This window comes from Piliocolobus tephrosceles, chromosome 6, assembly GCF_002776525.5.
Source record: "Piliocolobus tephrosceles isolate RC106 chromosome 6, ASM277652v3, whole genome shotgun sequence".
NCBI classification, from domain to species: Eukaryota; Metazoa; Chordata; class Mammalia; order Primates; family Cercopithecidae; genus Piliocolobus; species Piliocolobus tephrosceles.
This window is the reverse complement of record NC_045439.1, coordinates 86,025,523-86,050,325: the sequence shown is the minus strand read 5'-3', so window position 1 is coordinate 86,050,325 and position 24,803 is coordinate 86,025,523. Positions and strand designations below refer to the sequence as shown.

The 24,803-nt window shown below is 37.5% G+C and overlaps 1 protein-coding gene across 11 annotated transcripts in view; it reads right to left on the bottom strand.

The window, feature by feature from the left end:
• UBE2Q2 (ubiquitin conjugating enzyme E2 Q2) overlaps positions 1-24,803 on the bottom strand; it is a 61,626-nt gene that overhangs the window by 10,115 nt on the left and 26,708 nt on the right. For 4 of the 11 annotated variants that reach the window (XM_023197618.2, XM_023197617.1, XM_023197620.2 and 1 more), the window contains 8 exons: positions 22,968-23,054; positions 19,369-19,509; positions 16,647-16,731; positions 14,926-14,986; positions 13,787-13,877; positions 7,675-7,733; positions 614-662; positions 68-163 (listed from right to left, as the gene is read on the bottom strand). In XM_023197618.2, the coding sequence (XP_023053386.1) occupies positions 68-163; positions 614-662; positions 7,675-7,733; positions 13,787-13,877; positions 14,926-14,986; positions 16,647-16,731; positions 19,369-19,509; positions 22,968-23,054 (669 nt within the window). The remainder of the gene's footprint in view (positions 1-67; positions 164-613; positions 663-7,674; positions 7,734-13,786; positions 13,878-14,925; positions 14,987-16,646; positions 16,732-19,368; positions 19,510-22,967; positions 23,055-24,803) is intronic. The other 7 variants (XM_023197619.1, XM_023197621.2, XM_023197624.1 and 4 more) reach the window with 4 other exon arrangements.

The following is a 24,803-nucleotide window of genomic DNA, read 5'->3' as shown; positions in this document are numbered from 1 at the left end:
GACAGGAAGAAAGCTCATAAATATAAAATATATCTTATGGTTTATGTAAAATTCTTAACAAAAGTACCTTATTTGCTCCAAACTGCACTCTGGCTTTACCTTTGACTAAGGTGGCATTTATTTGCATGATGACTGATTCTATTGAGTAGGCACTGCTCCAGCCCTACAGGAAGAACAAAATATCTCTAAAATACAGCAGTATTTCTGATTCCCACTTGGGAAGGCCTAACAAAATGGTATGTAACTCAACAGCAGCAAATCAGTGTTAAAAAGTCTATAGTCAAGGGGAAAAAGTAAAATTGGAACATTTCCAGAATGTCACCAAAAAAAAAAAAAACAACAACAAACCAATGTTCCAAGTGCCCAACATGAGCAAATTAGAACCTTAAATAAAGGTCACTCTTAATGCCTATCCTAGCATAGATTCAGCAGCAGGTACAATGTCATTTTATTGGTTTACCTTTTCATTCTTGAAAGTAGAAGCTATTTTAAAAATAAACTAAAATTTCTTTAAAAGTAGGAGCTATTAAAGAATTTTCTACTTACAATCTAATTTACATGATCAAAACACTAAATTGTGGGTGAAAATGGAGTACCGTAAGAAAAAAGTCACCTGTTTTGTGAGAAGTTCCATACATAATGCTCCTCCACCCAATACATACCTTAAAAAGAAAAAAGGAGTCATACAAAATTCTCAAAAATTATTCCTCCTTAAACAATTTCTAAGTGCCATTACCAAGAAAATATGCATACAAGATGAGAAAATAGCATGCAAACATGAAAACAGTTGTTAGGGATATAGGACTATGGGTAACTTAAAAATTCTAATGTTATCATGCTAATATAATCCCTCTGAAATTCTAGTCAATTTTTTCTAATGGTTCTTAGAACATAATACTTTCAGATTTGTATGGTATCAGTAACTAAGAACTTAGCCCTAAATATTCCAAAGAATAGGGGCAGAAGAACCAGTTTCCTTAAATGGCATTCGCGTGTTCTTTACATCTGAAACTCTACCATGATGTTACATCCAAGAGTTTTTCCCGACAGTGACACTGACCTTATCCTATCCATGCTGTGAACATCTGCATGGCTTTATGGTTCAAACTGTTTTTACCCATTCTATTGTGAGAATCAAATGGTTCTGACCATGGAGCTCCTCTCTGGAATTCCTTAAGCTCTTTCTAGGCCTGAAGACTATTCTCTGAACCAAAGATAACTTCTGGGGATGTACCAAATCTCCCATTAGAAAATCATTATTTAGGTAATGATTTTTTAACCTTTATCTTTCTCAAACAAAATTTCATTTCTCCTTTAATGTTAAATTTCAAAATGCATAAATATCATGCCTAAAAAATCAAGGGAATGATAGTTTTAGAACAAAAACTGTGGTAATTTTGAAAACACAAAAGCTAAAACCACTGATTAGGTCTATGTGGACACCAAGTCCACCACAAATTGTTCTGTCCTCTGGGGCTCCCCCCACGCCTTTCCCTTGTTTGAGATTCCTTCTGCTTCCTACCCTTCCAAATGCTGTATTCCCCCCAGAAGACTTGCCAAGACCACTCTACCCTGCACATCTTCCACTCCAGCTAACCAAAGGCATCCTTGTGTCGACTAACCAAATTACTTTGCAGAGAAGGCATCTAAAAACTTTTACTGTAGACCACTAACATTAATAATTGTTATAGTGACAATATTTAATAATAAAATTAGGGAAAGAAGTCCTCTTCAACTCCCCCATCCTGGAGAATCCAAGCAAGTGTCTCTCCCCACTTGCTTTGCCCAAACCCTGGGACCTTTCAAAGTGAAAAATTAATGGAAGGGAAAAAAACCTAAAAGAAAAACTCTCCAAAAACTTAAATTCAGAAGACTCATGGGATTAACTTTTTTTTCTTTGTGTATTCTATTTCTGAAACATAGAAATCTATCTTCCACTCTTTAACTCTCCTACTGGGCTAAAAGAGTATTGTATGTAATGTGCACTCACTGATTTAACAGAATTAGAAGATCCAGGTACTCATTTAGATTCTGGTTCCACAATTGCTCAAAGCTTAATAATCGGTTCATGAGTTAACACCACACATGATCTTCAAATTTTGGAAATGCTGATGGTAGACAGGAACTTGTTTCGGGAAAAGGAAGTACACAGTAGACATCTTACCTATTATCCAACACAACCACCTTTCCTTTAAGATACCCCACTCTTCCTTTGAGGATGCAGAGTCTTAGGAGGTGGGAAGAAAGGGAGTTTTTGGATTTTCAGGTCAAAAGAAAGTGCATTTGTACAAGTACGTAATACCTGCACAAATGTTTGTTGAACACAAGACGAGCAGTTCTAGTACCTACACAAAAAGTAAGATAACTAAACTTTTCCTTAATATATACTTTCAGCAGCATCAACATTTAAAAGTGGCCGATTCTACTTCTGTATTAAATGACATTCCTTTTGTCAACATGTGTTCCAAATTCTTACTGCTCTTTGCCTCCAAAGGGTTCCTCCTGAACACTGAGACAGTTCAAGAATACTAGGGAAAAAAACATTAATGATCTAAGTAAGGGTCATCTAAGGATAACATGCCATATGTATGGACACAGTAATACAGTATTTTCAACTTTAAAAAAGTTCAGTTGCCAAAGTTGTACAGCAAACACTATCCTAAGCTGAGCCTCTTCGGATATTTCACTTAAAAATCACTGTAAAAACCACGAGTCACAAGCAGCCATATTTTGTATGATTTTATTTATATGAAATGTCCAGGAAAGGCAAATCTACAGAGATAAAAATTAGATGAGAGGTTGCCAGAATCAATGGTGGGGGAGACGGGTATAGGCAGTGACTGCCTATCAGTACAGGGTTTATTTTTGAAGCAATGAAAATGTTCTGAAACTAGGTAGTAGTAATGGCTGCACAACTCTGAATATACTAAAAACCACTGAATTGTACACTTCAAAGGGTGAGTTTTATAATATATAAACTGTATCACAATAAAGCTGTTAGTTTAAAAAATGTTTGGCTATGTCAAGAAATAAAGAAATAGGGTCATAACTAGAAGATGTGGGATATGAAATACATAGAAAACTGTTCAATAATCTATCTGGAATCACACAATGCTTAAGCTTTACCCTGACTGAAATGGCAAGCTTTTACTTCTTCCCAAGTCAGCAAATAATTCCTCCTCTTCACTTAATAGTTCACTATGAAGACCAAGCCATTTTGATTTTGCCTCCAATGAGCTTTCACATTTCATTCCTCCTTCCACTCCAATGACTACCAAACCAATGTAGGTTCTCCTCACTTCACTCTTAAGACAACAGCGTGGTCCTCAACTACTATCACACTCTTCTAGGCTCTGTGAGCAAAACATGTCTCATATTCTCTTCTGCTGTCACCAGATTTACTTTACAATAGTTTCTTTACTGTTACTCCCATTTCTCAACCAGTTATACAGAAAGATGAATAGCCAGGGTGATAGTTTACTTAGCAGAGGGAAAAAAAAGGTCTGTCACCAGTCCACAGAACTGTTTAAGTACAAGATATTACATCAGCACTATTTCCTACAACTCTTCTACATAAGTCCTACCCTCCTTGTGTTATAGCTCAAACTGGTCTGGTATACTTTTGAGTATCTCATTCTCTTTCCTAGATACCTGATTGTGTTTATTTTTTACCTATGTAAATCATTTTCCTTCAACCTCCACCAGCTGACCAAACCCCACTCACATTTCACTGCCTAACCGGGATCCCACCTACTTCATGAAGTCTTCAGGTCACTGCTGCCAGAGCAACTCTTTGCTGCTTTAAACCTCTGATAAATTAAGTCCATAGTTAGCATTTGATAATCAATGGAGTACTTAGTACTTTTAATCCCCTCTTACACAGTTGGCATTTGGTATAATGAAAAACACTTTATTAGGAATCAGAATATTTATTTGAGTAGGTCACAAGCTGACTTATTATTCAAATTATTCATTTGAATAATGAGAACAATAACACCGTGGCAAAAAAGAATCAATTAAGAAACTACGTAACAGATTTTAAAATTGAAAATGGTATTATTCATAACTTCATGTATTTGTCTCTATTCTAGGTGGTAAACTATGGTCATAAACTTAAATTCTTGGAATTCTTACAAGAAAATGTTGAAAAGCTCTACTGGTCAATTTTATAATCACATTTTAAAATGTTCTGATAAAAAATTTTTTGAGACGGAATCTCGCCCTGTTGCCCAGGCTGGACTGCAATGGGGCAATCTCGGCTCACTGCAACCTTCACCTCCTGGGTTCAAGCGATTCTCCTGCCTCAGCTTCCCGACTAGCTAGGATTACAGGCACCCACCACCACGCCCAGCTAATTTTTGTATTTTCAGTAGAGACAGGGTTTTGCCATGTTGGCCAGGCTGGTCTCAAACTCCTGACTCAGATGATCCACCTGCCTTGGCCTCCAAAAGCGCTGGGAATACAGGCCTGAGCCATTGCATCTGGCTGATAAAAATGTTTTTATATATTTATTCTGAATTTGCAAATTGCTTCCAAATCTTCTCCTTGATCATTTTTTTTCTCTAAGATTTTGAACAAAAAATGACCTGTCTTCCTTTTCCCATGCTTATGGGAATACTGAGTAAACATACACAATTTTATAAACAAGCACATAAAACTAAAGCACAATAGTTGGCCGGGCACGGTGGCTCATGCCATAATCCAGCACTTTGGGAGGCCCAGGTGGATGGATCACTTGAGGCCAGGAGTTTGAGACCAGGCTGGTCAACAAGGTGAAACCCTATCTCTACTACAAATACAAAAATTAGCTGGGCATGGTGGCACATGCCTGTAGTCCCAGCTATTCAGGAGGCTGAGGCAGGAGAATGGCTTGAACCCAGGAGGTGTAGGTTGCAGTGAGCCAAGATTGTGCCACTGCACTCCAGCCTGGGCAACAGAGTGAGACTCTGTCTCAAAAAAAAAAAAAAAACAAAACAAAAAACTAAAGCACAATAGTCATGTCGTTTCTCCCCAATCAGTAAAGGCTTCGTTAAAGGTATTTTAACATTAAACTATGAAAAACGTAAGAACTATGACTTGGTGGCTAGTAAAAGGCTGGTGTTGCTACCAAGAGAAAAGTTAAAAATTTACTATTTTTCAGTCTCGTGTTTATTTTGTATATGTAAATACTTGGCTGGATTACCTAACATTCAACTTCCGAAACTTATCGTTAGGTTTTATGACAAGAGAAGTACTTTTTATAGCAATTTTATTGCCTGATCCAAAAACAGTCTACGGAAGCTTTAACAGTAACAAAATAAAGCTGTGCACAATTCTAAACAACTGTTTCACACCCAACCTGGGACTTCCACTCACTGTAATAGTGTATTTGTGATCAACTTTGTAACAACCTGTCAAAAGGAGACCTCTAACATCTGCTCACAAAGGAATCCTTTCAGCATCTCCTGCTCTGCAGCAGCAAACACATGGGAATCACTCAGAACTCTGGATTTCCAACAGAACAGCATTTCCCAGAGAGTAAGCCAGAGGACACCATCCTCTGAGATGCTATCGTGTAAATTATTAAACAATTTTGGGAAAAATAGAAAGCAGCATTAAGCCTCCAAGAAGTCCTTTAGTAAAAGACATTTTGAACCTGGTTTCCCCAAAACCTTGCAATCCCCTCAAAACAAACATCTATTAACAAACCACTAGGCTGGGTATGGTAGCTCACGCCTATAATCCCAGCACTTTGGGAGGCTGAGGTGGGTGGACCACAAGGTCAAGAGATCGAGACCATCCTGACCAACATGGTGAAACCCCATCTCCACTAAAAATACAAAAATTAGTTGGGCATGGTGGCACATGCCTGTAGTCCTAGCTACTTGGGAGGCTGAGGCAGGAGAATTGCTTGAACCCAGGAAGGCAGAGGTTGCACTGAGCCGAGATCACGCCACTGCATTCCAGCCTGGTGACAGCAAGACTCCGTCTCAAAACAAGAAAAACAACAACAACAACAACTGTATTAGTGCTTAACATTTTGGGAGCTATGGCAAAGATTAGGTTGGAGGTGTCAGGTACGTAAACTCTTAAACAATATTGAAATACATAAAATTTAAAGAAAAAATTAAAAACAAAAAAGAACAAAAATAATAAAATAATTTTAAAAAACAATATTGGGCCAGGCACAGTGGCTTAGACTTGTAATCCTAGTACTTTGCAAGGCTGAGGTGGGTAGATGGCTTCACCCCAGGAGTTCAAGACCAGCCTGAGCAATATGGCAAAACCTCATCTCTACCAAAAATACAACAATTAGCTGGGCATGGTGGCATCTCAGCTACTCAGGAGGCTGAGGTGGAAGGATATCTTGAGCCCGGGAGGCAGAGATTGCAGTGAGCCATGACTGCACCACTGCACTCCAGCCTGGGCAACAAAGAGAGAACCTGTCTCAATAAATAAATACATAAATAAATAAAAATTATATTGCTTTACCATGTGGCAGAACTCAAAATGAGCTCAGCATATCCATATGTAATACTAAGGTTAAAAAAAACACACATACTTTTTGTTTCTCTGAGCTTTATAGATGGGCACCATGCCCAAATAACTATTCTGTAGTATTAACAGCAAATCAGTATGTATTCTGACTACAAGAAATGATTCTTAACAGGATTTTAGCCCCCCAAAACACATATATAAGCATGTAAAGCAAATATAACTAAAAATAACTGTAGGAACAAAGCTCTTCTGGAGAAAGTTCTGAAGTCTGATGTAGTTACTCATATTTTTACCCTAAATACAACTATTACTATCTCAACCATAGAAATGATCAAAGTAAGGGCTGGATATATTTAGATTTTAATCACCATAATGTAGATTATGTCACATAATAGAATTAGTCAGCCAAGTGTTTGAAAATTCTCAAGTTAAACTGCTCATACTTTGAGGGCCTACTGAACATTTCATAAATAACCTAACAAATTGTGATCTTCCCCCCGCTTCTGTAAGACTTCCAACCACAAGAAGAAGCAATATAATTACCATTTGACCCTACTAAACTTCAAGTATTACCTATAGAAGTAATTAGCCAGTTCCATAGGTCCATGAGATTTCCCATGATTATCCCTAGAAGTACCAATTAGGATCACAGGCATGTGGGGACCACTCTTTAATCATAACATTCTCTAAACCCTCAATTACAATTTACATTTGAAAAACATTAGCTTTTTTAGGGTAAAAAGTATGTGTATATATATAGATACGTGTGTGTATGTGTGATATGTATAAATACGTGTGTGTATGAATCATTAAAAACTCTACCTCTCAACAATATAATGCTTTATAACCAACGGTTCTAAGTGTGGGCCCCAGAACAACAGTATCATCTTCACCTGGAAACTTCTTAAAAATGTAAATACTCAGGCCCTACCATAGACCTACTGAATAAGAAACCTGGGACTAGCTCTCCAAATGATTCTGATGCACACTAAAAAAAAAAAAAAAAAAAAAAAAAAAAATGCAGGCCAAGCACAGTGGCCTCACGCCTGTAATCCCAGCACTTTCAGAGGCCAAGGTGGGAGGATCACTTGAGCCCAGGAGTTCAAGACCAGCCACGACAACATAGTGAGACCTCATCTCCACAAAAAAACATTTTAACTGAAAAAATTTTCTTTTTAAGCAATTGCTTAAACTTACCCTCCTGAGAGAACAGGTAACACCACTCGAACAAATGGAGGATCAAATGGAAAGTTATCCTAAAAAGCAAATACGCAAGTTTAATTAATTTTAAGAACATCCTTAATGTTATACTATTTAGAAGATTTTAAAAGATACTATAAAGAATGTGTACATTTATTATCAGATAATGGGTAAGAGTCATAAAACTAGTACCCAAAACCAAAATGAAAACCAAATCAAATAAAAATGAAGTTAAAATCAGGCCCAAACAGAACAGTGTTATGGTAAACTGATGAAACACATGAAGGGGTTCCACTTCACTAGAACTATATAAAGGAACCATTCCAATAATGATAGACTAGGTAATTTAGATCAATTTTCTGACTGAGAACTAGAAAGGTGAACAAAACATAACAATTTCAGGGCTAAGAAAAGCGAACACCAGGGAGCAGGATCTTTTTTTCCCCCCTTGGGTTTTCTTCCAATTACAGAAGAGAAAAAGAAGAGGTTCACAAGCTGAGCTAGAACTCACAGCCTCACAGAGCTCACAGAGAGATAAACATTGCAGCTCAGCATTCACCGAGGAGAGGCCCTGCTAATACTCCCACTCCTAAGGTTGCGACCCTGAAGAACCAACTGCAAATTGCCCTGACAGGGAATGAGGCCAGCTTGAATCATCTCAGTCCCTGATTGCATGAGGCAATCCTGGGTTGCTAATTTCCGAGCCCCTGGCAGGGGCAAATAAAAATCCTCTCTGGAGAAGATTATCATCCAAGGCTTCAAATTAGTTCTGTATTTTTTCATATATAATGTCTATCACTAAAAATAAGCCACATGAGACAAAGACAAATAGAAAACAAGAGAAGAAAATAATAGACACATAACCACAAGGGGTCAAGATAATAGAGTTAACTCTGTTGAACATAAGCGAGGAAAGAAAAGACAAGACTGAAAGCCTGGTAGAGAAACGCAAATTATAAAAATGAACCATATGGAAATTCTAAAATTTAGAAATACAACAGCTGAAATTAGTAGCTCAATGGATAAGTTTGACCGCAGCAGTAACTTAGCAGAAGAGAGATTCAGTAAACTGGAAAATAGGTCAGAAAAACAAAATGGTAGAAAATGCAGAAAATAAAAAAGATAGTGAAAAGTTTATGACATACGTAGAGTCCTGGAAGCAAAAAAAGAATGGGACAGAACCAATACCTGAAGATATGGTTGGTGATAATTTTCCAAATCTGATCAAAGACTTCACAAGATTTAACCACCGTAAATACTTCAAGAGAAACAATGGAAGCTAGGATAAGAGAATGATATCTTTGAGGCACTGAAAGAAACTGCCAACCTAGCAACTTACACTCAATGAAAGTACTCCTCAAAAATGAAATAAAGGCCAGGGACGGTGGCTCACGCCTATAATCCCAGCACTTTGGGAGGCCGAGGTGGACGGATCATCTGAGTTCGGGAGTTCGAGACCAGCCTGACCAACACGGAGAAACCTCGTCTCTACTAAAAATACAAAATTAGCCAGGCGTGGTGGCGCGTGCCTGTAATCCCAGCTACTCAGGAAGGTTAAGGAAGGAGAATCGCTTGAACCCAGGAGGCGGAACTTGCGGTGAGTCGAGATTGCACCACTGCACTCCAGCCTGGGCAACAAGAGCGAAACTTGGTCTCAAAAAAAAAAAAGAAAGAAAGAAAAATAAAGGTTTTTGTTTTTCGTCTTCAGACTCACACTAAAGGAAATACTAGGCCGGGCGCGGTGGCTCAAGCCTGTAATCCCAGCACTTTGGGAGGCCAAGACTGGCGGATCACAAGGTCAGGAGATCAAAACCATCCCGGCTAACATGGTGAAACCCCGTCTCTACTAAAAAATACAAAAAACTAGCCGGGCACGGTGGCGGGTTCCTGTAGTCCCAGCTACTTGGGAGGCTGAGGCAGGAGAATGGCGTAAACCCGGGAGGCGGAGCTTACAGTGAGCTGAGATCCGGCCACTGCACTTCAGCCTGGGCGACAGAGCGAGACTCCATCTCTTTAAAAAAAAAAAAAAAAAAAAGGAAATACTAAAAGTTATTTTCAGACTGGAGAAAGAGGATCCTCAATGAAAATGTAGAGAATAAAGAGCATAAAAAAGAGCAAATGTGCATGCAGATCTAAATGGATATTGACCAATTACATAATTATGTGTAGAGTTTTAGATAAGTATAGAACTAAAATGCATGATGACAGCAGCACGTATATGGCAGGGAGGACATGACCTCAGTGTTCTAAGGTCCTTGTATTGACAAGGAAAAGGAAAAAGTATAAATTTACAAGTTTATATTAGACTTTGACAAGTCAAAGACATATTGTTACTGTAGGGTAGTAAAAAAGAAGAACTACCACGCTGACAGAGGTATGAAACTAGAGTAATAAAAAAATCCAAAAGAAAGATGAAAAGGAGTGTGAAGCAAGAAGGACAAATAGTGATGAATCTATAAGATGGAGATTCAGACCCAAGTATCAGCAATAATGAATGGGTCCAACTAAAAGACAAGGATCATCAGACTTGATAAAAATATATGAAGTGAGGATGATGATGTAAGATGAGGGATAAGAAGAAATCGTTTTCTAACTTGCAATAGAAATGTAAGATTATCCACAAGATACCAACTTAATGACACAAGATAGCAACTTAACGACAGTTATTATAATCTACTTTCAAATAAAATAGCTCACCTTTCACCTATATTTAACAGACATAATGAAAGGTATAGAGGTTGATGTAAAGCTTGGTAAAGTATAACTTCATTTAACCTCCTATTTAGAAATTTAAACATGTGAATCCCTAGTGACTACAAAACCTCTTCATTGATTATGTATGATTTAATTCATTGTAAACAGTTCAGAATAACTCTTCCACATCAAAATCTGGGGACTCTATTCCATAAAGTCTATACCCTGGAACTCAGAAATCCGTATTTTACAGAAATAAAAAGTTCTTCAAGGAGGAAAAAAAAAGGTTGAGGGTGACTGTTAAAATGAAGTTTCAGTTACCTTAGTATATATTAACTCAGAAACAGACTCTCAGGCTCTATAAGGATATCAGAAAGTTATCTGAGATCTTAACATCTTAGCCATCTAAGTTATTCTTAAGGAAAAGGCACATTCTGTTTTTTAAAGGACTGCATCACCAAATGGCTCTAAATAGTTACAAATCACTTCCTTACACTGAGTTGAAAATCACCTCTTTGTAATTTGCCTTACTAGTTTTATGCCCTGTGTTCACCAAAAACAAATAAAAACTAATGCTTCCATATACACAGTCCTTCAAATAGTTGAAGACAAGCTAACATCAACCCCCATCTTCTCCTCTCCAAATCCACAATTTCGCCAGCTATCCCAGGACACGGAATACAATCTCTTCCCAATCCCGGCTATTATTCTCTAAATGAACCTAAGTTTATCTAAATAGACCATTCTTAAAGTACTACCTCAGAATTCAATTCAGTAATTCAGATGCTGCCTGAAACACCAAAAAGTGACTTCCTTAAAAGCATAGCAAGCTGGATTTACTAAGTTGCTGACCAGGTCGCGTTCCCTCCTGCATCTTTGTGTTACGCTTTATCTCAAGTTCCATTTTTCTTATTATTCAGGTTGTCACCGTGGACATCAGAGGCCATAAATATACACTGTTCTGGCTCTTTCCTGTAAATCTTTCTGAGTCATACCTGCTATCCTCCAAAGTCTGTGAATCCCGATACTAATAACTTGGCAATTCAGTTTAAGGTCCTCTTCATAAGGTCAGTTAGCTCAAGGCAATCACATTCTTCCCAGGCCTCTTAAGAAATACTCCAACCCCAGAAAAGGCCCTTCTTTCTGGTATCAGGAGCCATGGTCCAGAAACACAAATCCAATAGAAATTCAGCCATTTACCTCCCAGATCGTCCCCTCCCTGAAGTTCTACCTAGAGCAGGAAAAAATGAAAACACTACCTGCAGTCACAAATCCTCCAGTTTCCTGTCCAAGATTTCATATTCCCGTAAAGATACCTCCCAAAGAGCAAGTGACAAGGGAGGGGCACACCGGGGGCTACAGGGACTAATTTAAAAAAAAAAGGCGGGGGTTCTATTTCTTAAGTTTGGTGTTAGGTATACGGACACATAATTTAAATTTTTAAAAAGAAAGATACCTTCCTTTTTGTGTGTTTTGTTTTTTGTTTTTGGCCTGGGTGCTTCATTCATTCCCCCATATGAATTAGTAAAAATGTAGCCATTAGCAACTTCAGTCAATATATACCAGACTCATACTTTTTAGGAGGACAACCCAGTTGACAACCACAACAGTTTCTACAATAACAAAAGTGAGAGATAATACTGACATTTGGGTCACTTCAAGGAAGTTCAATCCTAAGATATATTCCCAAGGAAAAACATACACATAAAAAAGCTATGTAAGAAGCTTTTAGAAAATTATTACTATCCTTTTTGTAAGTACAAAAGCAGCATTGTTTTTTTCATCAAAATATCTCATATATCCACAGATTTTAAACCATAACATCTTATCCAGATCCATATTAAATCACGCCTGTAATCCCAGCACTTTGGGAGGCCAAGGCAGGTGTACCACAAGGTCAGGAGTTCAAGACTAGCCTGGCCAACATGGTGAAACCCCATCTCTACTGAAAATATAAAAATGATCTGGACATGGTGGCATATGCCTATAATCCCAGCTACTCAGGAGGCTGGGGCAGAGAATTGCTTAAACCTGGGAGGCAGAGGTTGCAGTGAGCCAAGATTGTGCCACCACACTCCAGCCTGGGCAACAGAGCAAGACTCAGTCTCAAAAAAATAAAAATAAAAATAATAACATTTGTTCTAGACACCACTGCTATTCTTTAACCATTATTTTTAGCGTCTTAAAAATACTTTATTAGGCCAGGTGTGATGGCTCATGCCTATAATCACAGCACTTTGGGAGGCTGAGGCAGGCGGATCACCTGAGGTTAGGAATTCGAGACAAGCCTGGCCGACATGGTGAAATCCCATCTCTATTAAAAATACAAAAATTAGCCGGGCATGGTGGCATGTACCTGTACCTGTAATCCCAGCTACTCGGGAGGCTGAGGCAGGAGAATCTCTTGAACCCAGGAGCGGAGGTTGCAGTGGGCCAAAACTGTGTCACTGCACTCCAGCCTGGGCAACAGAGCAAGACTCCATCTCAAAAATAAATAAATAAAATAAAATTTAAAAACCCTTATGAAATATAACACATAAATTCAGAAAAGTACATAAAATATAGAGATATACCTTAAGAAGCTATTGTAAATTATGTGCCCTTGTAACCACCAACCTGGTCCAGAAATATATTCCAGCCAGTATCCAAGAAGCCTGCACAGATGTACCTTTCAGTTCACACCTCCCCACCTCCCACCTAGATGGACTCCTTACTCTAAACTGTATGTAATCACCTCTTTGTTCTTGGGCAGTTTTACTGCCCAAGTATGAATCCATGATTAAGTGTTTCTCAGTTTTCTTTTCATTTTTGCCCCTCTAAGAAGCCTTTTTTAGAAGTTTTCTTCCTAATTTTACCCCCCCGCTCCACGGAATTTTAACACCACAGATAAATCGTGTATCTGTTTATGTTCTGTGGCCCTTTGGAGGGCAGCAGACCATTTTAATAGCTAAGATTGTTTTCACTCCAAAGATCAATTTTCACTCCACTGCAGGTCATATTGCCTCCACTAAGAATGCATGCCCTAACCAACATTAGTTTTACCTATTTTTGAACTCTATATAAAGAAAACTGTACAAAATAGGTTTTGGAGTCCAGTCTCTTTTACAACTGTGTTCAAGATCCACCCATCTTGTCCCACATAGCTGTAAACCATTTTATAAACATCACATTTCTCCATTTTATTGGAAAGAATACTTGGGTTTTCTGTTTCGGGCTATTATAAACGATGCTTCTCTGAACATTCCTGTGTCTCCTGGTACACCTAATTACTCATCTCTTACAGAGAATATGTCTACGAGATTTCTGAACCATAGGGTATGAGCATCTTCTACTTTACCAAATTTTTTTCCAAAGCACTTGTACAAATATACGCCCCCCATTGGAAGTATATGGGGTCCTGTACCTATTTTCTTACCTTAAAAGAGAAGTTAAGCAAAATATATTCTATGCCTTCTTTTTCTTTTAAGATCTGAAGATCACTGTGCAAAGGACTATCAGGGTCAACCCTAAGAATTACAAAACAAAAAAACGGTTCAAATAAAAAGTTAGAGATTTTTTTTTTAACTAAACTCAAAAATGAACTAGTCTGACAGCTAAAATAAAGCACCTAGGGTAAGTTCCAGAAAGAGAAGGTCTAAAGCTGCTCTTTATCACCAGGAAAAATAGAGATCACTATAGCTTCCAGCTCCTTGGGAATAAATGTCCAAAAGAGACCATAATACTCTAAATCTAATCTAATAAGGGGTTCAGAGTTTGCAGTCATTCTAAAGGAAAATAGTCACATGTATATAATTTTCTTATTAAACTTATATTATTAGCCAAAGGGTTCAAGGAGAAAAGTTTGCCATGGACCGAACTACGAAAAGTTAAATCACTAAAAAAATCCGTATTTTTCTACAACTGTCCTATATATACAGATCCAATTTGAATCCCATCTCCTCCCAACATTTTTTTTTTTTTTAAAGAGACAGGGTGCCTCATTCTGTTGCCCAGGCTGGAATATAGTGATACAATCATGGCTCACTGCAGCCTTGACCTCTGGAGCACAAGATCTTCCTGCCTCAGCCTCCTACCACCCCCAGTAGCTGGGACTATAGGTGTACTCCACCATGCCTGGCTAATGTTTTTTTTTTTTTTTTTTTTTTTGTAGAGATGAAGTCTTGCTGTGTTGCCCAGGCTGGTCTCAAACTCCTGGGCTCAAGAGATCCTCTCACCTCAATCTCCCAAAGTGCTGTATATATTTCAAATATAAACTGGTTATCACAGTCTCATGAAGTTATTAAATATACTTTTGTTTCTAAGTTCCCCTGCTCTAACTCCATAAAACACTTTATCCCACAGCTGGTCCTTCCTTTTTGTCCTTCCTCTTTCTCACTTTTTTAACTAAGCCTCAGAAACAGCTCATTTAAACAATCTAAGAACTATTTCTATAGAAACAAGGTCTAAGTTCTAAGTAAAAGTCATAGTACAAAGGTATCAAGTTAGAAGGAAAATAACCTCCACTGTGATAATCTACCATTGTGAAGAGTGGGTTAGCATTAAAAAGTCACTTACTTCTGCAGTTTAACATGCCAGTCATATAAACTGTCATTTATGAGTTCCACTGAATAAATCCCTGTTAAGATACAGAGCATGTTAGCTACTCTTCATTTGATCATATAACTATTACTATAGTATAAATGTATAAACTAAATAGTCAACAGAAGCTAGGAATTTTGCTCTTAAAACATGGAACAACTAAGCTATATAGTAAATATTACACCACTGCAGCTGAGTATCTTATGCCCTTAACAGATCATTACAGCCATCAATTGAGAAGATTCTTTAATGAGTTGAAAAACTGCTTACCATTTAGTCTGACTGAAAAAAAAAGATTATGCAAAATCATAGGTACTTAAGACTTTTCTTCCATGAACATACATTTCTACAAAGACGGAGTCCTTCTACGTATGTTGTTTTACAATGTCTCTTCAACTTTCAGGGACATCTTTCCAAGTTAGTATACCTAAATCTATTGACAATCTTTTTAATGACTTTGTAGTAGTTTATTTTATGGATATGCTTTAACAAATTCCACCCAATATCTGTTTTTTTTTCTATATAAACAATGCTGAAACAAATAATTACTTAACATTTAAAAATAAAACCAGTATTCAAATGTTTGTGCTTTATTAGGTTTCTACAGATAAACTTTTAGATTTCTTACACAAAAAACTGTAAGGACACCCACAATTCTAACAATTCAGAAACAAGTTTGGCTTATCCTGCACGCTACAAAGCAAGGGTTTTTCCTTGTTTTTATTTTTTTAAGCAAGTTCTAATTAATTTTGATTTGTTCATACTAAGAATTCTTGAATGGGTCATAATGCTTTTTTTTTTTTTTTTTTTTTTTGTGATAGTCTCACTCTTGTTACCCAGGCTGGAGTGCAGTGGTACAATCTTGGCTCACTGCAGCCTCCGCCTCCTGGGTTCAAGTGATTCTCCTGCCTCAGCCTACTGAGCAGCTGGGATCGCAGGTGCCCACCACCACGCCCGGCTAATTTTTTATTTTTAATAGAGATAGGGCTTCGCCATGCTGGCCAGGCTGGTCTCTAACCCCTAACCTCAGGTGATCTGACCACTTCGGCCTCCCAAAGTGCAGGGATTACAGGTGTGAGCCACTGCACCCAACCAATGCTATCTTTTCAAATTAAAGTTTGGCTCACTATTTAATACTATTAGAATCTGTAACAATATGAGAACTTTACCTCTAGTTAGAGAGGTTCCATAACATTCAAGTCATATTGAGTAAGAATACTCAATCAAACAATGAAATAAAAACTTTAAAAACCTATATATTTTAAAGGTAATAACATAACTATCTCTACAATAAGAGTTGATTATCTTGCCTTCAAAAATGGGGGGGGCAGAATCATAAAAATCAACTTGGCAATCATTCTCTGTACAATGAAATGTATTACTCTTATTTACTTTCCAAGCAATATTGCTCATGCTTTCGCCAGAAGATAAAAATCATGTAAGAGTTCACTCTTCAAGAAGAGGACAAAATTCCAATGGACTTATAAAAACATTTTTTAAAAATCCGAAAAACAAGTAAACTTATCCTAGTTTACTCTTACATCTTTTGGATATTGATTGCATTTGAGTTTCACATTCCTAAAATAAAGCTAGTAAACATTTCCATTTCTGTCCAGTTTTAAGAAATGACATTTATAATCTGACAATAGAAAAGAGCAGAAGAACCATAAGGAGAGCAGGGATCCAGAGATCCTTACCTGTTTTATAACTCTGTGATCTGTATATGTCCCTGAGCTCTTTCATAAGTCTATCTGAAGCTTGCACTGACCCAGACACTGCACCCTGAAACACAAAAGCCACTGTTTACCAGGGTCTGCTGAGCTAAGTAAAGATTTAATATATTTCAACCTGATCTAAAAGATTACAGCAAAAATGAATCACCGTTCAACTTTTTTTTTTTTTGGAGATGGAGTCTCGCCCTGTCACCCAGGCTGGAGTGCAGTGGCACAACTGCAACCTCCGCCTCCCGGTTCAAGGAATTCTCCCACCTCAGCCTCCCAAGTAGCTGAGACTACAGGTGCGCACTACCACGTCCAGCTAATTTTTTTTTTTTTTTAAGTGGAGACGGGATTTCACCATGTTGGCCAGGATGGTCTCAATCTTTTGACCTTGTGATCCACCCGCCTCGGCCTCCCAAAGTGCTGGGATTACAGGCATGAGCCACTGCGCCCAACCTCAACATTTTAAGAAGTAAAAAAAGTCCAATTAAATGAAGCATTATGAAGTTTCAAGAGGATATAAAACTAGGCACAAGTCTGGTTCATTTCCTATTTCTTATCACGTGAAAAAGTCTAGCCAACATGTCCAGACCACCATGGGTTCCACAATAGTATAGAATTCAGTATGAGTCTATTCCAAACCCCAGCAATTACTATAAGACACTCAAGGTGACACATTATTAACTAAAATACAGCTCCATTCATTAAAAAAAGTGACTTCATTAAAAAAAAAAAAAAGAGGTTAAGTCATAAGACTACAAGCAAGAATATTACACAGATGATCTAGTTCGCACATTAAGACACTGAGAAACGTGTGCCTACATGCGACTGGTTTCAGTTTTTCAGTGCAGGGACATCTCTAAAGATGAAAACACATCAGTATCTTATCGTAAGACTAAATATAAACGGAACTATTTTTTGGTCACGTGAAATTAAAGATTTTAAACATTGCACTATACTTTGAAGGTGATGAAAAAATCAAGTTTCCTAGCTCATTTTATATCTACAAAATATGAGAAGTTTTTTCCTATCTCTAAAATATGGAGAGTACCTAATTCACATGGTGGCTATGAAGACTAAATGTGAAGATATATGAAGTATAAAGTACTTGGCATAGTATCGGTCATGCAAAGGTGTTCAATAATTTATAGTTGTTTTGACCATAACTCAAACTGGAATTGATCACAAGACACAAAGTACAGTTATCATTAATTCAAAAGACACAAACTTTGTTTTTTAAGTAATCAAGATATTGGGGCCTGACTAAATTTCTTTGCTCTACTAAAAATTATAAATTAGATTAATATATAAATAAGATTGAAGGAGGGAGAGTAATCTACCTGTTTTCAACATTTGGCATCTACTTACCTAACAATTCATTCCCTGTTTTGGGGCACCTGTGCCCAAGACAAAGTAACTGCTACGCAGACTTCGTGGAGTGGGTCAACAGCTCTAATACAAGGCAGGAAGTAGTAAGTGTTCAATCATTTGATGTTTCCCTACTCTGAACATTTTATATATATACACATCATTTTCATTTATTTTTGATAGTAATCATTCAAAAGGTATGTACTGTCTAGCCGTATTTTAGAGTTGAGGAAAGTGAAACCATAAAAGGTGTGTTTGTCACCAAACTCAGTGTTCTTTTCACATCCTGCTGCTTCATGTAAAAGAGATATTAAGTTGTGGCCAGGCACGGTGGCTCACACCTGTAATCCCAGTACTTTGGAAGGCCAAAGCAGGTGAATCACTTGAAGTTGGGAGTTCAAGACCAGCCTGGCCAACATGGTGAAACCCTGTCTCTACTAAAAATACAAAAATTAGCCAGGTGTGGCGGTGTACACCTATAATCCCAGCTGCACAGGATGGTGAGACAGAAGAATTGCTTGAACCTGGGAGGTGGAAGTTGCAGTGAGCTGACATTATGCCACCACACTCCAGCCAGGAGACAGAGCATGACTTCATTTAAAAAAAAAAAAAAAAAGATGTTAAGTCAAAAGAGAAAAATTACTTTTGGTTGGGTCAGAGTAGGACAGACCAAAGTCAGCTTCACCAAGGAGAAAGAACTTGAATTATATTTTGTAGGAAAGAATGAATTTGAATATACAGATCCCATGTGAGGAAGGTACGCAGAGAAAACAGCATAAACAGGCCGGAAAGGGGCATATACAGGGATCAGCAGGTGGTTCCAGGATGTGAAGAGCAGATGAACAGGGTAAAAAGTGCCTATCCATAGATAAGAAATGTCATCTACAGCAACAAAACATATGACTAAGGCTAGGCACGGTGGCTCTTGCCTGTAATCCCAGTACTTTGGGAGGCTGACATGGGAGGATCGTTTGAACTCAGGTGTTCAAGACCTGCCTGGGCAACACAGAGAGACTTCATCGCTACTAAAAACAACAAAAAAAAAACTAGCCTGGCACGGTAGCACATGCCTATAGTCCAAGCTACCTGGGAGGCTGAGACAGGAGGATTACTGGAGCCTGAGAGATCAAGGCTACACTGAACTATGTGCCACTACACTCTAGCCTAGGTGACAGAGCAAGACCCTGTTTTAAAAAACATATGACTGAATCCACCACTAAGGCAGGAATGGAGGAGGGCGGCAGCTGAGGTGGGCATGTTAATGAATTGCCTGGTATTAACTATAATTATTTAACCACAAAAGTCCAGGTTCTACATATCTACACACACTTACATTTAAATGGTCTTGCCTTTGAGTCTTCCTAATTTTCTCTAATATTGCCAAATTTTCTTTTTCAATTCCTTCATCCTCTGACTTTTTCCCACTAATAAGCTCTTCTTCCTTCATCTCATAGTGATCTAAGTCTTCTATATCCTGCAAAAAGAAGAAAAATGTTAGCTTATTCAAGCTATTTTTCTTCAGCAATTTCTTATGTCAAAATAACATTAAATTACTCTTGACTCAAAGAGGGACAAGAAACAAAATACATCTATCCTATGGGGAGAGAGAAAAAGGCCCCACATTCCATTCAAGAGGCTCCCACCTTTTATATCCTATATTTTATTTAAAAGCTAGACTCTGGGTAAAGCAGATTTAAAAGCTTTACAAAATCATAACTATTACCAAATAAGCCATCTTCTAAATCTCCTGTTAAGGGGAACCTTTAAAACAGTTTAGCAGCAGGTGTCAAGAACCCAAAGTGTTCCTAGTTTATTCCAGAAACTCAACTTCTAGAATTGTATTCTAAGAAACTAAACTGTAAACACTAATTTAGGCATAAAGACACCTATTTCAACCTTGCAACCACAAAAACAAACACAAAATCTGCATGTGCAAAAATAGCAAAATATTAAGAGGCCAATGAAATACTAACATGGCATAATTTCTCCTATATCGAAAAACTTTAAAATGAAAAACAGAATACAAAAAAGAATTTCAATTATGCTGAAATAAGCACAGAAAAAGGAAGACCAGAAGAACTTACAATGAAATATTAATTTCAGTTAATTTTAGTTATCTCTGGAGACATTTAATGCCTTCCCCTAATTTCCAAGTTTTATGTAATAAGCATCTATTGACGTTTATAACTAGAAAAAAAGTTAGAAAAAGAATTTTATCTCAGGTCCTCAGGAGGCTGAGATAGGAGGATCATGTGGGCCCAGGAGTTTGAGGCTGCAGTGAGCTATGATCATGCCACTGTACTCCAGCCTGGGTGACAGAGCAAGACTATCTCAAACAAAAAAAGAAAAAAGAAAAAGAAAAAAAAGAATTTGAATACCCCTAGACCAGTATCTTTATTCACATCATTCTGCTCCCTCCTTTCCCATACTATTTGTTCTTACACATATATACATCTATGCAGAATTTAAATCCTAACTTTTTGCAATTACCTTACTTCTCTACTTCAATTGCCAAAATCTCTAAAGGAGTAGTTTATACTCATCTCGACTTTTTTCTTTCCCAAGCAGGCTAATTCACTGACTTCTAGACCAGGTTAATGACTACCGTCTATCCATTCAATAGGCCTCCTTTTTGTTTTTGTTTTTTTTATATTTTGAGATGGAGTCTCACTCTGTTGCCCCGGCTGGAGTGCAGTGACAAGATCTCGGCTCACTGCAGCCTTCGCCTCCCCAGCCTCCTTTTTGGAATGCCATCTCTTCAAGCCCTATTAACGTTCTGTTCTCACTCAAACTCTGCCCATGACTTCATACTTCACGGAGCTCCCTTCTCCCTGTGTGCACCTTTCAGCATCAATCTTCCATCCTACACGTTTTTCTCACAATTCTCACAAATGCCTTTAGCCTGTATTTCCTCCTATACCTTCAACCTCAGTCATGTTCCCATCCACAAAACTTCTTTCCCTGAGTACTAATCAGCACATCCCAAACAGAATTCATCATTATCTTTCTAAAATATCCTCAGCACACTATTCCGTGCTTAAGGCCTTCCTATCAAAAATCACACCAAACAGAAACACATCTGTCTCGAATTCAAGACTTTTAACCATCTGCCTTTTCTAGCCAATTTTGTTTTTTCATGAATTCAACACATCAACACTGCTTCTCAAAAGAAAAGTATCCAATGAACCCAAACACACTATGTCCAAGGTTGTTCTGAGCCTCTTCCCATATTATTTTAGGAGCCTAGAATATCTTCTTTCCACCTGTCCTAATCTGACATCTCCAAAGTCCATTCTCCTTCCTTTCTAGTTTTCCCTCAATGTTGCGGCCCCTTGTTTATTAGCTTGTGAGGGAAAAAAGAAAAAGTTCATGAACTTAATGAACTCATTTAGTACAATGGCTGCTTCATGGTATACTGGACCCACAGAAAAGGTTTAACGTTTTCATGCAGTTTATTCCACCTAAGCTAAACTGCATAAAAACATTGAAACAAATTCTCATTCTAACTGGACAATTTTAAGAGTATTTTACTCCCAGACTCATAAAACAAGCCTATACCCAGGAACAGTGGCACACGTCTATAATCCCAACACTTTGGGAGGCCAAGGTGGTGGATCACTTGAGGTCTGGAGTTCACGAGATGAGCCTGGACATAAGAACAAGACCCAATCTATACAATAAAAAATGTTTAAAAAGCTGGGCATGGGGCACATGCCTGTACTCCCAGCTACTCAGAAGGCTGAGGTGGGAGGACTGCTTGAGTCCAGGAGTTCAAGGTTGCAGTGAGCCGTGATCCCACTACTGCACTCCAGCCTGCGCCACAGTGAGACCCTGTCTCAAAAAACCAAAACAAGTCTGTAACACTGCTTCATTAGTTCTGAAGCATTCTAAAAGTATATTTTAGATTAAAAATTTCCAAATTAAGAAAACAAAAGCATACATTGATTATAAGACCCAAAACAGAAAAAAAATTTTTTTTTTTTTTTTTTTTTAAATCAAGACCATGGAATCCATATATCTTCTATTTGGTCAACGCAGAAACAAAGATCTTTGTTCTGAAGTTTGATTTTAAATGCAAAGTTTCAGAGCTTGAAAACATCTAAAATTATATCCATGACTGACAACTGGCCTAAGCTCAATGTCTTTGGAATGAGTGCTACTAAATTTGCTATGATTTAAATGTGCTTCCTCCAAAATTCAGGTGTTGGCCAATGTGATGATATTAAGAGGTAGGACTTTTAAAAGGTGTTTAAGCCAAGAGGGCTTCTTCCTCCTTAATGGGATTAAGGCCCTTACAAATGAGGCTTCACACACTGGACTAGCTTGCTCTCCTGCCCTTCTGCCTTCTACTGTGTGAGAGGATGCAACAAGAAGGTCCTCAGACACCAAATGTTGGGATCTTGATCTTGGACTTCCCAGCCTTCAGAACAGTGAGAAAATAAATGTCTGTTCTTTATAAATTACCCAGTCTCCAGTATTCTGTTAAAATAGTGTAAACCAGATTAAGACAAAATTCATTGATGATTTTTCAATGAGAGACAGCTTCACTACTTCTAGTGAGTAGTCCCTAAAATGTTCTCAAATTCTCCTTTTATGCAAACAAAGTTTTATAAACTCAGTAGTTCCTCTTCCTAAAAATAACCAAATACAGATTAAGTACCGATCAGTATTAAATATAAATATAATTTTAGTGCTAAATGTTAAGAGCTTTTGTTTTCCAAGAAATCAAATCCAAAGAATTCAGATAAATTTGCTCAAAGGCATATCATTAGTTAAAGGTACAGCCAGAGTTGGGAAATTATATTCCATTCCAAATACAATGTGCTTTCAATTATTCCACATTAATAGCAGTCTATAAAAAAGATTTAAGAATTACTCAAATGTTCAAAAATGAAGACATTTATGAACTCTTATTTTATATAAAATACCTACTTCAGCCATCTCTTCTTCTTCTTCCTCTTCTTCTGAAGTCACTTCTTCTGTTGCCCCATTCTGAAACAAAGAATGAATCTGACAGGGCTACAGAGAACAAATATGCACAGGTTGAGTACATTAAAGACTGGTGCCATAGCTTTAGGGACAAACTCTCAACGATCTGTCACTGCAGTCCCACTACCAGACAGTTAATTAAAATTAAAATGTTTATCTTTAAATCCAGCTTTGACTAACAAATAAGTTATCAGCTTTTAAAAATGAAACAATTTTGAACAATTCAACTTAATGGATGCCTCAGGAATAAAGAAAAGCAATCAAATACAAAGCAAAACAGAAAAAAAACGTTAAAACATAATCTAATTTAAAATAAGAAAACATTTTACTTGTATGGCTGTGTGCACAAGATCAATGGCTTATTTAAAATAAAATCTCCCAAACTACCGATTCCTTAAAATAGCTACCTTTTTAACTTTGGAAAGCCTGAATCATTACATAAATTCAATTGTCTTACATTTTGAAAGGTCAGATGTGTTATTGATACTAGACAATTCACAAAACTAAGAATTATGAAATGATGACCACCTCACTAAAAAGCAAATTTTCTTTTTAAAAACATTTTACTACAAAATACTTCTCTACAAGACGCAACTTACCAATTTACACAATTTACAATTTATCAAGTTCAGAAATGAATCTGATGGGGTTTTAGGAAGGGCTTTCATATTCATTTTCGGCAAAGTTCAAAAGATAAGCTTCCCAGCCAGGACACTGTTTATACACGCATCTTTAACCATATTCTGTGTTCAGGTTAGAACATAGAATATGTAAAAGATCAAGAAACTAGGATCCAGAGATCAAGTAAGACCAACAAAGGTCTCAGCAGTATCTAAGCATCTGTTATTAGATACTCTGATGGAATAATTCTCAAGAAAAACAAACCCATGATCACAGAGGGTATTAGAACTCTTCTGGACTAGTCAGCTGGAGAATTTCATGTAGATAAACATACCTATGCAGAATTAATTTGTATTTCCTTTAAATCTGCATCTCTTTAGACATTGTCTTCTAAAAACTAAATGGAAAATGGAAGCAAGCAGCTTCCAAAATGTAATTCTCCCCTTTTTCGTTTCCCTAAATTGTTATATTCCAAGTCAAACTATTCTGGGTATCTAAAGACTATATACCTAGCCTAAAAGCCCCAAAGAGTTTGGTTGCATCACAAGAGCATTTTTGAAATGCCAATTTCAAAGCTGACCCAGAGAATCTGTTTTTCAAAAGTTCTCTGAGGTGACTATCACATGCATCTGAGTCTGTCACCATTAGCCCAGTTACTATCCTTCATTTTAAAATGAGAAAGCTGAGCTCCCACCACCTCAAAAAGGGGAAGTAATTTAATCAAAACAAAAAGTGAGTTAAGCTTGGGAAATCCTAAGATGAATTTCATTTCAAGATGTGGCCTGGTCCTCTTTTCAAAACCCCATTGAAATGACAGAATTTTACAAAAAAAAAAGTCTGCTGCAGCGGCAGAAAAACAACAAATACAAGGAGAACACACTTGGTGAACCAAAGCTATAAGGACATGCTGGAAGATACAAAGGAGATGGAATCAGACTGCTGGGCTTGAGAAAGTCACAAATTCAATCCAAATAATGGAGGGACCACTTTTTTTCAGAAGAATCAGACATTCTTTACTGTACTTGTCCCATCTACAGTTGGTAAGGATCACTCTCCTAGATAGGAACCCTATCTTGACGGCCTCTATGAGTCTCAAAACCAGAGAGAAAAGACAGAGTGTTTTGAATACAACTCAATGCAGCAGCAAAATCTTCTAAC